General features: G+C 34.4%; 2 protein-coding genes across 7 annotated transcripts; both read left to right on the top strand.

Annotated features, from left to right (window-relative positions):
• Nucleotides 1–296: 296 nt before the first annotated feature.
• Nucleotides 297–9867, top strand: LOC144566454 (branched-chain-amino-acid aminotransferase-like protein 1). Of its 6 annotated transcripts, XM_078316475.1 has the most exons (20): nt 301–873; nt 1301–1399; nt 1809–1880; nt 2375–2467; nt 2851–2988; nt 3256–3314; nt 3658–3760; nt 4486–4680; nt 4759–4859; nt 5142–5196; nt 5301–5387; nt 5486–5537; nt 5754–5839; nt 6384–6437; nt 6757–6840; nt 7220–7291; nt 7743–7823; nt 9212–9247; nt 9336–9464; nt 9670–9867. In XM_078316475.1, the coding sequence occupies exons 1-19, from the start codon at nt 796–798 to the stop codon at nt 9462–9464; spliced, it is 1674 nt and encodes a 557-aa protein (XP_078172601.1). In that variant the 5' UTR covers nt 301–795; the 3' UTR covers nt 9670–9867. The 6 variants fall into 6 exon arrangements, 5 of the variants coding, with proteins under 5 accessions (XP_078172602.1, XP_078172603.1, XP_078172601.1 ...); XM_078316476.1 differs by lacking the exon at nt 9670–9867 and having other exon boundaries at nt 297–873; nt 3635–3760; nt 4539–4680; nt 9336–9634; XR_013515198.1 differs by lacking the exon at nt 9670–9867 and having other exon boundaries at nt 298–873; nt 7188–7291; nt 9336–9634.
• A 1548-nt stretch (nt 9868–11415) lies between these two features.
• On the top strand, nt 11416–14406 carry LOC144566457 (annexin Gh1-like). Its single transcript, XM_078316482.1, has 5 exons — nt 11416–11754; nt 11883–12028; nt 12582–12800; nt 13332–13544; nt 13943–14406. The coding sequence occupies exons 1-5, from the start codon at nt 11679–11681 to the stop codon at nt 14228–14230; spliced, it is 942 nt and encodes a 313-aa protein (XP_078172608.1). The 5' UTR covers nt 11416–11678; the 3' UTR covers nt 14231–14406.
• The last annotated feature ends 745 nt before the right edge of the window (nt 14407–15151 follow it).

A 15151-nucleotide genomic window follows, 5' to 3' on the forward strand; every position in this document is an offset into this window, starting at 1 on the left:
GAACCGAATTGTCATTTCGGTTAAAAAAAAATAAAATTTCAGAACCGAAATGACATTTCGATTCTTATAATTTTTATAAAAAAAAATAATCACGTTGGTTTCATAAAAAAAAACCTTTTTCTAATTATGATTTATAAAAAAAATTATCTTTTTTAGCTCCAGGACCAGGAATCCAGGATAGAGAGACTTGACAGAGCCTAGAATGTGACTGGTGATGTGAGAGGAGAGAGGAACACAAGGAGGGTAAAAGTGCGTATTTTCACTGTAGCGAAATTGTCATATCTCTACTCTTTTGACGGGAATTTTTTTTGCGATTTCTGCCTCTCCAAATCTCGTCGACTGAAATCGTGTTTTCCACTTTCGCTGTTACTCGAATTCTTTTCCCATTTCGCGTTTTCTACTTTCGCTGTTTCCGATCAAGCCAGTTATGCACTTATGCTCTCATAGTCCGATGATCCAACTCCATAGTAGTTTTGTTCATGGTTCGTAAATTGTATTAGTTGAACTCAGAATCCGTTGGGCTCTTGTGAAGATTTTTCTCGATTTTTTTTTAGCACGAAGTACTCTGTAACTCTTGAAAGATAATTTTTTTTAATAGGATCCTATGAGATAATATTATTAATTGATTCAATCGAGTAAACAAATTCTTTAATGACGTCATCTACCGCGGAGTTTGTCAATGGTTAGCAATTTATATAGTAGATCGAAGAGTTTTGAAAAGACGCAAGAGAGAGAGAGGGAGAGAGAGGTAGCAGCCCTTGCCAAGGTTTAAAAGAGCGAGAGAGAGAGAGAGAGATGGGGGAGGTGGAGGTGATTCATTCATGGTCGACGCCACGATCACTCAGCACAAGTCTCATGTACTCCTTCGCTCAGGTCAGATTTTTCAATTCAACCCTCCTATTTTGTGATAATGGTCTCTTGTACTCCCAAGAGTGGGATTTGAAACGCCTCACTAAAGGCCATGGGATTGAATGCCATTAATGCGTGTATTAAGAAATTCGACAAGAGTGTTATTAGCATGGAAACCTAATGTGTAATAAATATGGTCATGTTGATGAAATCAAATTTTAAGTATGAAGCTACTTTCATGTGCTTAAGAAATATATTTTTGAATGTACCGTGTGACATTTATTTAAGCACACATGAAGCAAACTTACCAAATAAAGTAGAAAAAAATCAAATATTTTATGTGGTACAGCAGTTAGGTCAATCCTTTGAGTCCGTGTCCATTTAAACATATGATTTTTATTTTTTCTTCCTTTTATTACTTATTAATTTTTCTTGCTTTTCATTTTTTTAGAGGGATGACATTGAAGTGCTTGATGAACCACTCTATGCTAATTTCTTGAGAGTTACTGGGGTTGAAAGGCCTTACCTCAATGAAGTCTTGTCTAAAATGGTAACTTCAATTGTTTGAAAAATGAATTTGAGGGATGACAATTTCCATTACAAAATTTATCAGGCTGATGTACTGGTCCCTATCAAAATAGTTAAGATGTCACAGATTGAGCCAAAATCAAGCTCAGCAAATTTTTCCAACAGAAAAATTCTAAATCACTTCTAAGTTGGATATTGAAATTTGAATTTTAAGAAAATGAGCTAATAGAAAAAAAGAAACCCAATTAGAGGGTAAAGCACGTGTTAGATTCATTATCAACCTAACCAAAACAGTGACACTGTATAACCAGCTTCTTTGGAATAAAATAAGAAAGTAATCATCTTTAGTCATGCTCCCCTCAAATCGGTGCGCAGAAATTTGCATCTTCATCTTTTTAGGCAACATCTTCACTGATTTTTTTTTAATTTAGGAATCAGATGGGAACCAAGTTTTGAATGAGGTGATTTTTGGGCCTGGAGAGAAGAAATACCGTTATTGCAAGGTCACAATTTTCTTAATTATAAGTATCCAAGTTTTATCTTAAAGTCAACCTTTCTTCTGTAAAACCAGCCCTAATTAGGTTTCCACATTGTCTTGAAATAAATCTGAAATTTGGAAGGGCCCTTGAAATTTAACTTGAGTTTTAGGGTTGTGATAAAAGTGCTTTTGTGACTAGCATAGAAGGTGTCCACATTGTCACATAGAAGGTGTCTTGAAATAAATATGAAATTTGGAAGGGCCCTTGAAATTTTGAACTCATTTAGAATCATCCAATAAAAAGGAGAAGTTAACTTGAGTTTTAGGGGTGTGATGAAAGTGCTTTTGTGACAAGCATATGTGAAGAGAAGTAACAGGTACCTTTCGCTGTAATCTTCTTCTTCTTATTATTATTAGGTTGCATTTCTGTTCGTCTTTTCACCTTGGTATTGTTTACTATCTTATCTGTCCTGTAGTTTTCCATATGACAATTATTTGTCTTTTGCACATATATTTCAGCATATAGCAAAGCAACGAACGCCTGATTTGACTGCTGATTTAATGAAGAGAGGAAAGCATTTCATATTAATACGCAACCCTCTTCATACTTTGGTACATTGGTTTTATCATATTGTAAATCAATGAGTCTGAATGACACACGGCCACTTAGGCTTGTTACCAGTACTTCTTTGTTCTGAGACAGCTGGCATGGTAATCTCAATTTTGGTACCATGTATTAGTAGATAACAGAGCTATCTGCACCTATGGGAGATCTTTTGGGTTAGTGTTAAATTAACATAAAATTTATGTCTAATTTTACAACAAAAAGACACTAGTTGTTTAGTTAATTCTTGCATGGACCCTGTATCAACTTGTACCAAGACCTGTACTACATACTGGTACAATCCAGTATATTAATGTCACAAGTAAACTTAATACCAAATGCTTATGTATACAATTTGAACAACTAATAGTTTTTGTTAAAAAAACGTCAGCCATCTTTCGATAAAGTTGTGCCACCATCCTTTTCTGAGATTGGTCTAGCTGGCCTGGCATCCATATACTGTGAATTAAGTGAGCTAGGCAAAATTCCACCTGTTATAGATGCTGAAGATTTACAAAAGGACCCAGAGGTTTGTCGTACTTTCGCTTGTAGCATTACTGTATCCTTATATTCGCAAATTTCTTGCAGTTACAACCGTGTCCAGTTTAGCCATAGTTGTTCATTTGAGTCTCAAGTTAACCAAGATTAATTAACACAAATTTTAGTTTCTATAAAATATAATTCAAAACAACTGAAAATGATTTTCTGTAAATTTATTACACAATTTATTTATTGATTGTGTTTTTGTTTAATTTTTGGACGCGGGCTAACTTATATATGTGCATATGCATATTAGGCTGTCTTGCATGGGCTTTGCGAGGATTTGAATATTCCTTTTCAGGCTTCTATGCTCAGGTAGAGTCTCAATTGTAGAGTTTTCCCTACTTTAATTAGATAATTCAGTGCATACCTGTTCTTGCTACTTGAATATATATTGTCGCTACTGTTACAAACACTACAGTGCTTTATATTAAGAGGAGGAATCCAAGACCCATTGTTTTTTTATTCCCCATATTGACGACAACTCCCTTTTTATTACAACAACAACCAAGCCTTTAGTCCCAAACAAGTTGGGATAGGCTAGAAATGGAACCCAACCGGAGTGGTGGTCATGAGAGGGGCAAGCAAAACATGTGCATCGCCATCTTATTTTAATGAATTATGCCTTTAATAAGGCCTTCATATTTTATAAGAAAAGATGGGAAGCGGGTCCTAAAGAGTATGATGGAGTGTGGGCTCCATGGTGGTACAGTGGCGTGCACAAATCAACTGGTTTCTCAAAGCCTCGTGAATATCCAGCAGTAAGAATTTATCTTGTCTTCTTCCTTGTTTTTACTACATGCATTTGTTAGTGAGTGAGGCTATGGTACTATGCATAGCGCACTTTGGTCTGTACTATGAATGCATATCTTCATTTTCAAAGTCCAAACAGTCTGAACCGCTTAACACGATCTCTATTTGAAATTGTACTTGGAGGCCAAAATTTACATTGTTTAGAATTTCTTTACTATTTATATAGGTAGAAAATCACTACCTTTGGATGGTCAGATCAAGTGATTTTGTACCTATTTTAAAAAATAGTAAACAAATTCTAAAAAATGTAAAATTTGGTGTCCAATTACATTTTCATAGGGACATGATGAAAGGTTCAAATTGACTATTTGGACTTTGAGAATGAAGATGATCCATAGTACGGACCAAAGTGCGCTATTCATAGTACCATAGCCTCACTCTTTGTTAGTCTATAGATTTACCCATATCATTGTATTGATATCAACTCCCACTGGTATGTGGGACCACTCTGGTTCAACTAATAATAGTCTTTTTACTTTCTCTTTGGAGATTTCATTTATAAGTATAATAAGGACATAATTCCTACCTGAATACTCAATGACATTTAATAAGATTTTTTTGTATTGTATCTAGCTGGCATTCAATATTAAACAGTACATTGCCAATTCAGATAAATATAAGATGGTGGTGATATTTTTTATGCATAAAATGTATAATTAGGCTTTTTTTTCAGACTTTACCAGTTCAGTTATATGATTTGCTGGAGCAGAGCATGCCTTTCTACAGGATGCTTAGAAGCAAAATGAGAAAAACAGTTCATCCATCTCCGCTTGGGCCTTTGTTGCCTGATCCACCTCTTCCCGTGCCAGAAAATGAGAAAATTCTCGTATGGTCGGGCGACGAATTAGTGCCACGTAATGATGCAAAGGTGCATCCCCTACCTAGAATTTTAAAGAACTAGATCTGTTTTTACTGAGTTTGGTCTCTAACCGAAGAACTCTTTTAGGTTTCTGTATTTGACTCAGTGGTGCAAGGAGGGGATGCAGCATGGGAAGGGCTTCGGATTTACAATGGAAGGGTTTTTAAACTTGAGGAGCATTTAGACAGGTACTGTGTTCCTTGATATAAATCATTAAGAAATGTATGATTTGGTATTTACCAGTGCAGCATCCTACCATCAAGTGCCGTACTTATTGCCAGGTATGCGGAAATCCAGCAGGTGCTGTGTTAATGTGTAATCAGGTTTAGTTAAACTTGAAATTACCTCAATTCTTTCATGAAGTGAGATAATAAGTCTATACATAACCCAGTTTTTGTAACTACTCCGCAATGTAACCAAATAGCAAACAAGACCTTATTTTCTTTATGGAAACTTTGCTTTTATACCAGGTTGTTTGATTCTGCTAAAGCATTAGCCTTTGCCAATGTTCCGAGCAGGGAAGCGGTAACTACTATAATTAACTTATAAGTTTACTTTTGTAATGATCTTATCTTTCAGATGTCTTTCATTATCTTGTTGTTAGCTTTAATTTGGAATACAAATTTCAGATTAAGGAAGCAATTTTCAAAACTCTCAATGCTAATGGCATGTTCAGTAATTCTCATATCAGGCTCACTCTTACTCGTGGAAAAAAGGTTTTTTTTTTTTGTGTTTTTTTAATTACCATTTGAAGTGAAATTCTTAGATGTTTTGTCTGTATTGTATTTTTCCTAATAGTTTACTTTCTACAAAGGTTACATCTGGAATGAGTCCGGAGTTTAATCTTTATGGATGCACATTAATTGGTGAGTCTTTCATCTGCTTTTAACTTATCATTTATTTTTCTTTTAGTAAAAGTTAATTATTTACTTGATATAGGTTACTTTCTATAAAGGTTACATCTATACTTTAAGTAGCACAATTAAGAAAGGAAACGCGAACTCTTTTGTTGTGTATTTAATTGGTAACTCCGTTTTGCTCTCAGTAGTCATCTAATTGCATATAATTTGGAAAAACTTTAGTTCTTGCTGAATGGAAGCCGCCAGTATATGATAACACAGGTGGGATCAAGCTTATAACAGCTACAACTCGCCGAAACTCCCCAAATGTACGTCTTTCTCTAATGAACGTGGTTTAAAAAAAAATAACCTCTTTCATATATTGCTACGAACGATAAATATCTCATATGCCCGTCTAAAATATGGAGAGTATGACAGATACGCTCCACATGAGATTACTTTGGAAGTACCCAAAATATCTCTCAGTCGTTCGTCCTCTCATTTTTCTGTAGATCAGTGATTTGGAATTCTTCTGAATTAAGTTTGCAAGGAGGGGTACAAAAAGATATTTTCTTGCTTGTAGGGTTTGCTTGATACAAAAATTTTATGGATTTGTATTTTTTTTGGGGGACATAATTGATATCTTTCAAGTTGATATATTTAAAGTTAATCTGTTTATACTTTGCCATGAGTCAAAAGTAATAAAAAAAGAAACCATACCTAGACCAACTTGAGCCCTTACACTCGTTTATCCTGTATAACTATACCCAAGTTCCTATGAAGCTTAAACTAAAAGATAAGATGAAATATGCTATTAACTTTAAATTGGGATTATATTCAAATGATTTTTACTTTTTTTCACTTGCATTGCAGAGCATAGATTCGAAGATCCATCACAATAACCTGATCAACAACATTCTCGCAAAGGTTGTCAAAGTTTCATGCCAGACATTTTGAATTTCATGTCTTTGCAAAAGAATACCTTTTTGAATTTCATGTGGAGCACTCCCACATAATGCAAAATTACCACTTGACCCATGAGATTTGCTTTTCACTTGCTACTGAATTTAAATTATTATTTCTCTGTAAATGATTAAAATTAATGTTGTGTGATGAGGTTTGTATTTCTGCACAAAGTAATGCATTTGTTTAGTTATTTTCAAAAGAAAATGCGGGAGGTGAAATTTCATTAATTTGATAAATTGTTGATAGTCTTTTAAATCTTTGGTTTGTATCTTGTATACAGATAGAAGGGAATGTTGCTCAAGTTGAAGATGCTATTATGCTAGACAAAGATGGTTTTGTGTCAGAAACTAATGCTACCAATATCGTAAGTGTGCTTACTGCACCATATCTTTTCACACCATGATAAGAGGATGTCTTTTCAGTGGGTTGGAGATATTCTTTTTCAAATCTCAAGTACGGGTTTTAAATATAGTAAACTAACTTATTTAAGAGGACAGAGTGGTATTTAGGAAAAAAAGGTGATCTTATCAAATTTGTGCTCCTTTTTATTTATAAAGTATCTTCTGAAAATCAAGGGTGTGTTTCAAACAACAATAAATTGGGAGTTTCCGACAAAATAATTTAATGAAAACAATGGTTTAATTACAAAATTAAAAAATTCAGATGAGCACGACTGACTTATCTTATCCTCTGTGTGTGTCTGTGGCCAAGATGCTAATACGAGGAATATATAATTTATGCAGTTTATGGTTAAGAAAGGACAAGTGTTCACACCTCATGCCGACTACTGCCTACCGGGCATCACTCGTGCTACTGTAAGTTATATTTACTTTTAAACTAATGAACACCAATTCACATACCAACTCAGGTTAAACTTAGAGAGGAAGATGGGAGAAGCACTAAAAATATTAGGAGTAGAGATTTATAAAATCTACGAACTATATGAGTTCAATTTTTTGTGCTTGCCTTGAAGCTTCTACTACCCTATAGGATCAGTCTCTAGCTCCATCTTACCAGTTTGGTTCAGGCTTCAGACAGTGGCATAGTTTCCTTCGAAACTAGTGATGAACAATCTCAAGAGTTCTTTTATTTTTGCTGCAACATTTTAACCCAGAAATGAACCTTGACCCTGTTAAACACCTCATTTAGAGATCAAGAGGGCTGCACAAAAAAAGGAAATAGTATGTTGAACCCAACTTGAACATAGTTTATATTTATACAGACCCGAATATAGGAAATGAACAAATCTTTTCTATCAAATTGTAGGTGATGGATCTTGTTGTGAAAGAGAAATTTGTACTTCACGAAAGACGCATCAGCCTTTCAGAATTTCATGCTGCCGACGAGGTATAATAAAGCAACTGATTATTGAATGACTTTGCAAATTACTTCCAATCATTTTCATAGCTGCAAATAAATTTAACATCTCATTGTTGGTATTTAACTAATATTCAAAATCATCAGGTTGACAATGACCAAATTGTTCCTGAATTTTTACATTAGTTCTAGCAGATGAAGTGCAAGTAGTTCAAGCATAACGTACTTATTAATTTTTCAATTCGGGCCTCCAAAGAGGCTTCATGACATATAATCTTAAGGATAAACTGTCAATACTTTGATGCATTGTCGTTTTCTGTCAAACTGTTCAAGTTGTTAGGTGTGAATTGCAACTGTATCATACAGACCACCACATGTTAATTGCAAGATTGAAAACTGCCAAACATTCTTCATAGGAAAAAATTAGCCAAAATATTTGGTGCAAAAGGCCACGGACAGTCTAAATGCATGTAAATATTGAACCAATACCAGTGGGTAGGGGTGTAAACGGATTGGATATTATCCGATTTCGTCTGGATCCGTATCTGAAAAATTACTTAAATTATCCGATCCGTATCCGTGTTCGAGACTATCAGTATCCGTATCAAAGAAATTATAATGGATAAGGATACAGTAAGGATTTTAACTATCCGTAACTATCCGTATCCGACCGTTTACACCCCTACCACAACAAATGTACTATGTTCTTAAATTGATTTATTAAATTGTATATACATACTAATGATTTATTAAAATGTATATACATATATATTTTGACGAGCTATATAACACTATGACATGATTAGTGACTAATGTTTTGATATATATATTTTGCAACCAACAAACTTCTTATGAAAAATACTAGATCTAATTTATGAATAAAAAAATTATATTTAGATATTATTCTTTACTATAATGTACATTAGTAATTTATTTTTAATTATCCGAATTATATTCATATTCGTATTCGTATCCGTCCGATATTCGAGCTGTATCCGTATCCGTTTAATATCCGATCTGTATCCGTATCCGTTTAATATCCGATCTGTATCCGTATTCGAGACTATCCGTATTCGTATCCGTATCCGAAAAATTATAACGGATAAGGATATGGTTTGACCACTATCCGATTTGTATCTGACCGTTTACACCCCTACCAGTGGGATACTGGAATGATCTCCTCTCTTCAGTCCTTCTAATTTAGATTTGTTTTGTTCGTCCCTAATTGGGTTTTATGAATTAGAAAAAGAAAATGATGACATTCAAATCTGTATTGAATCTACCTGTTACAATCCAAAACGATAAAAAGCAAGGACAGGAACACTCTTTTTTCTTCTTTGTTAATTATAGTTTATCTATTATATGAATTTTTTATTTATTTTCCAATTGTATCAACTGAATGACATTTCACTAAGCAGGTATGGACAACTGGAACAATGGGAGAAATCACACCCGTAAGTGAAGTGATATGAAAGATGTCTATTTATTTTTTGAGATCTACAAGATTTTTTTTTTCTCATTATGTATTATTTTTACATTTAGGTCCTGATGATTGACGGACGGATTATTGGTGATGGAAAGGTCGGGCCAGTTACCAAACAGATCCAACATGCTTATAAAGCAATAACCGAAGATTCTGGCGTTCTTATACCAAGGAGCGAGATGGCCTAGGTGGGGTTTTCTGTTGTTATGTTGTATGTTTTTTTGTATAACTAGAACCCTCCCCCCTCTCTCCATTGATATTACATATTTCTCTGATTTGTCATGATTAAGCTCCAAGTGTACTTGCTATCAACATGTCATATCTTAAGATGCTCAATTAATAAAGTCACCAATTCCAATTTGTACTAATGACCCACAAATTTTCATTATTTAGTACATGATTTTTTGACAAGGACAGCATGCTTGAGTCTTGACACAGGATGAATCGTCTGATCCATACTATAAAAAATGGACATTTGCTGAGTGCATGAAGATATATATTTTTTTCTTCCTTTATAATAATTTTACCCCTAGTAAAGGTTTTTTGGATATTTGTTGAGATTCTGTGAATAATTAATGTGTTATTTAGTAAGAAATTTATGGATAGTAAATATTCTGATCTTAACTCTAAAATCAATAATCAAAATCTTGGATATTTACAAAAAATGTGTTATTTAGTAAGAAATTTTGGATATTTACAAAAAATATTCAATTTAAGGCTCTTTGTGATCTTAACTCTAAAATCAATAATTGGAATGACTTCAAACTATTGAAATCGATATATCTTACGAGTGATGCGTCCACATACGGAAATTTAAAATTTAGAACTAATTTAGTACAAAGTCAAGCAGTCAAAATTAGAATGGTTATAAATTAATTTTAATGTATTCAATTTTTGAATATTTTTTTATCACTTGACTAGTTGACTCTATAAAATTAATTCAATAATTTATTTATTTTTGCATATAAATGCATTACTTGTGAAGTATATCAATTTCAACAGTATAAATTTCTCGTTTAAAACAAATTTAATAAGTTTTAGAGTTAAGTTCACAAAAAAATTCATAAATTTAACAACAATCTAGTTTTACTCATTTCATATCCGCGTTTCAATGAGCAGATATGAATATGACTAGTAAACAGATGTCAAAATATAAAATCAAATCCATTTTAAACTGATATGGATATGGAGCGGATAATTTGTGAAATACAGATACGAAATGAATAATTATCAGATAATTAAGTCTTATGAATTTTAAGATATAAATATTAAGTATATTATCTGCTCCGAAATTCGCTCCGTTTACACCTCTAACTCAGAGTCAATAACAAAATTTTATGCATTAAAAATATATTTGATACTTTTTTTGGAATCTGATTGTTATAATCAAATGGAAACGAGGGCTTGGAGCAATTTTACTTCCTCAAATTCCCAGATTTATTTCGATCAGAAAGCTCACATTAATAAGTGTGAATTGCGTTGCTTATGGACTTTTATAAAAAAATTGTCCCTTTTTTATTAAACTCATTTCATAAGAAATGGAAACTATATAATTTTTCCTGTCATTGTGTCTCTAGTTGACGTCTTGAAGATGCTCTGAAAAGTATTATTATATTTTAATAGATTTTGTAAATAAATATGTTAGCTCATGCTTCCCTGTTCCAATCCATTAATTGGATGCTAATGCTATTATTGCCACACACAAAAAAAAAAAAAGCAAATTGGATAATGTTAAATTTTGACTTGATGCAATTGATTGTGGATGCTAACTATGAACTACCAAGTAATGCATCATATTTACAGAATATTATATCACTTAAACTATTCAAGGCTGGGAGGCGGAAAGGCTCGGATTATAAATAAGTAAACGGTTCGGATAAGATAATATATCATCAAATGGAAGGATTATCTATATCGCTGCTTATCTCGCCTTATATCTAGAACCCTGGTATTACGATTCTTCCGTCCGATCTAAAATGCAAGGACCAGATCGATCATCGATACCAACCAAAATTTTAAACAACCCATTAGGACATTCGGGTTGTGGATCAGATCCGTTTGTGATCCTTCCCTCTCTTAAATCTTGAGAAAGACATGGATAAAGATATTGACAGAGCAGTTTACTTCATACAGCGCATGGACTTTGGAGTTGAAACAGTGTTGCATGTGACTTACGCTGCATGAAGCAAGAATTACTTTGTAAATATCTTTACTAAGAACAGCAGATCCGAACCAGGGCCATGTCAGCGGATAAACCCGCGTAAACCCGGACCCATACCCTCGAAAGTTAAAACCCACCCAACCACCCCTCTCAAAATTCATAAAACTAGTACAACCCATACCAGGAGAGGAGACTCGCAGGAACTCCAGCTCAAGTGCTCAACCTTTCAATTCCATCAACAATGGCGACCTTGACTGTACCTGTGACCGTGCCTTCCCCTGCCGAAGACTGCGAGCAACTCCGCAAGGCTTTTCAAGGTATGCATTTCCTGTTCTCGTTCATTCTCCTTTTGTATCCTCGATCTGCATTCTATTCTCATCCCGATCGTATGATGTCCATCTCTCGATCTAACTCGGATTCATCACGCTGCTCAATATCTTTGTAGGATGGGGCACAAACGAGGCTCTGATCATCTCGATCCTGGCTCATCGCAATGCGTTGCAACGCCGTTTGATCCGCAGTACCTATTCTCAGATCTACGGAGAGGAGCTGCTCAAGTCGCTCAATGACGAGATTTCCGGAGATTTTGAGGTTTTTTGTCTTCCTGTTATTTTTCACTTAAAATTTTGTCTATATAACATCGTGAAATGCAAATCTCCATGACTTCATATTTTTCTCGCTGAAAATAGTTCTTCGTTGCTCTCAGATTGATCTGAATTGCTTGAGTGTTTTCTTCAATTCGATATCAATAAATCCTTAACCTCCTCTAGCATAACTATCAATATGCTTCAACGTACAGGGAAGTTTGCAATATAGCAGAAATGTGGAAGCGTATCCTCTGCGGAGTTTTTCCGTGCGGAGCTTTTAATCTGGTCTGTTCGTTTTGGATCGAACGGACCAGATCAGATCTTGCCCGAATTGAAAAAAAAATCAAAATTTGCTGAACTTTTAATCGGGTCCGTCCGATCCGAAACGAACAGACCAGATTAAAAGCTCCGCACGAAAAAACTCCGCAGAGGATACGCTTCCGCAGAAATGTAGTGGTTTTCAGCAGTAATTTGTACAATATAATTTATTTCCTGAAATCTCTCCCCTTTTATTTGGGATTCCAACCTTGATTTACTTTAAGTGATTTTAATAACAGAGAGCAGTGATTCTGTGGACGCGGGACCCGGCAGAGAGGGATGCGATGCTAGCGAATGAGGCAGTGCTAAAGTGGAAACCAGGAAATCCGGTGCTCATAGAAATTGCATGTGCCAGGACTTCCAGCGAGTTGTTTGCAGTGAGGCAGGCTTATCATACCCTCTTCAAGAGGTCTCTTGAGGAGGATGTGGCTGCACACACTACTGGAAGCTTCCGGAAGGTACCAATTATCTTCTAGCTGTCACACTCAGCGATTGACTTGCACATCAATATGCTTTAGTTTTAAGCCATTGGCAGTTTCCTGATGTAATCTAAGTAATTTGAGCACTTGGCACATACAAATTAGAAAATGTTTATCTTTTTTAAGCCCTTGAAGTTTGCGAATGGTGCCAGGAAAATCAAATCAAATAATAAAATTCTATTTTTCTCAAAAAAAAAAAAAATTCTATAAAATTAAGTGGTAAATTTATGTTATAAGAGATGACATGTGGATTATGGGTAATGTACTTTCATGTTTCATGTTTGAGCATCTGCATTGTAAATTTAGGTTATTAATTTGAGCATCTAGCATTTTTGCTGGATATGTATATATATCTTTCATATTATTGTGATATGTTTGTTGTTTATATGGAGCAAACTAATTGAACTTGGGTCAGATCAGTGCATTGTTACTTTATCAATACCCAGATTATTATTAAGAGACTAACTTCATAATGTTAAGTATCTGTTAACTTTTGTTCATGTTTTTCAGCTTTTGGGACCACTTGTTAGCTCGCACCGCTATGAGGGTCCAGAGGTAAACATGAAGTTGGCCAAGTCTGAAGCAAAGATATTGCATGAGAAAATCTCTGACAAGGCTTATGATCATGAAGAAGTCATCAGGATTCTCTCTACCAGGAGCAAACCCCAACTCATTGCCACTCTCAATCAGTTCAATAATGAATTTGGGAATGCTTTCAACAAGGTAAATACTAAATATTTGTGTTCAGTGCAAATCATGCTGCATAAGGCATTATAGTTACATGTCATGAATCGGTACACAATCATTGCAGCATGTATTTGGAATTTGGGATTCTAGCTTCGGTTTAGTGCTCTTCCAGTAGTACATCAATGAAGTACTAAAGAAGCCAAGAAGAATCATAAAAGAAAGAAAACTATCATTTTTAAAAGAATTGTTTACTAATTATTAGAAAACTACACCTTGGACCTTTTCCTGACTAGTTTCATTAAAATGGTTTAATTGAATTTGGGCCTGCACGGAAAATTTTCTCTCATAGGAAAATACTTCAGTTGTAAATCTCTTAGCAGAAATCTTTTTGCCGCAATATCTGCTCATTAATTTCTTCTTTCTTTTAAAAACAGAATCTGAAATCAGACCCCAAGGATGAGTTCCTTGCTTCCCTAAGGGCAGTAGTGCGTTGCTTCTGCTGCCCAGAAAGATACTTTGCAAAGGTTGCTCGTGTGGCCATTGAGGGGCTTGGAACTGATGAAAATGCCCTAACTAGGGTTATTGTAACCCGTACTGAAGTTGACATGAAGTTGATCAAAGAGGCGTACCTCAAGAGAAACAGTGTGCCTCTTGATCGTGCTGTGGCTGGTGACACCTCTGGTGATTATGAGAATATGCTCATTGCTCTGTTAGGTGCTTGAAATTTCAGTGTTTGCATTCTATTACTAGAGCTCTTGAAGTGAAATAGACAAAAATTGGTTTCAGGAATAACTGGAAACAGGACCTTGAAGTTTGCCGGTTGTACTACTTACAACTTGAGTGTAATGAGACTTGAGGTTTGTATGTTGCTTTGCATAATGGAATAAGTTCTTTTTTCTAGCACGGTAATCTTGCTATTAGAATTAGGTTCATAAACGAAATCTCTCAAGCTCTGTAATAACCCGAGGTCAGAAAAGCCGGATTTTTCTTATAGCTAAACAAAAAGTATTCTCAGTAGAGCTCAAAACCAAAAATATTTTTCTTGTAGATCAAATGAGAATATTGTCACCCGATCTCTCCTCATATATATATCTTCATTCTTATATTATACACGTAGTTGTCCTGATCTGTCAACAGTTGAGATTGGAAGATGAATTTTTGAATTGAATATCAGTTCTCTAATTACATAATTTGTCTTCTTTTGATCAAATATATCTATTCTATGTGTAGAAGTCTAAATTTAGTTAAAAACATACTCGCCACACAGACTGTTACATAGTTTGTCACAATTAAAATTGAATGAATATCTAGCGATCTGTTTCCTTATTTCTTTTTATAACTATATCTGTAGAGATCACATCTAACGGTTTGGATCGACGATTTGGACTTTGAAAATGTAGAAAATGTTTGTTGTAACTTGATCCCTCCTCATGTATATATGTGTATGTGTATGTGTATATGTGTATGTGTATATGTATATATGTGTATATATGTATATGTGTATGTTTATATGTATGTGTATATATTATACATATATTATAAAAATCGAAAAAAAGAGATCAATAAACTGTCAGAACTTAAAATTTTTTGAATAAAAGTCAAGTTCTTAATTAGTGTTATATTTAGACTTGTGATATCCAACT

Source organism: Carex rostrata, chromosome 15 (genome assembly GCF_964058835.1).
Source record: "Carex rostrata chromosome 15, lpCarRost1.2, whole genome shotgun sequence".
NCBI classification, from domain to species: domain Eukaryota; kingdom Viridiplantae; phylum Streptophyta; class Magnoliopsida; order Poales; family Cyperaceae; genus Carex; species Carex rostrata.

Coding starts and splice junctions, on each gene's coding strand:
- LOC144566457 (XM_078316482.1), top strand. CDS start 11,679: ATGGCGACCTTGACTGTACCTGTGACCGTGCCTTCCCCTGCCGAAGAC. Junction 11,755..11,882: donor ACTCCGCAAGGCTTTTCAAG/GTATGCATTTCC, acceptor ATATCTTTGTAG/GATGGGGCACAAACGAGGCT. Junction 12,801..13,331: donor CTACTGGAAGCTTCCGGAAG/GTACCAATTATC, acceptor CATGTTTTTCAG/CTTTTGGGACCACTTGTTAG.
- LOC144566454 (XM_078316475.1), top strand. CDS start 796: ATGGGGGAGGTGGAGGTGATTCATTCATGGTCGACGCCACGATCACTC. Junction 874..1,300: donor TCATGTACTCCTTCGCTCAG/GTCAGATTTTTC, acceptor TCATTTTTTTAG/AGGGATGACATTGAAGTGCT. Junction 2,468..2,850: donor GCAACCCTCTTCATACTTTG/GTACATTGGTTT, acceptor AAAAAACGTCAG/CCATCTTTCGATAAAGTTGT.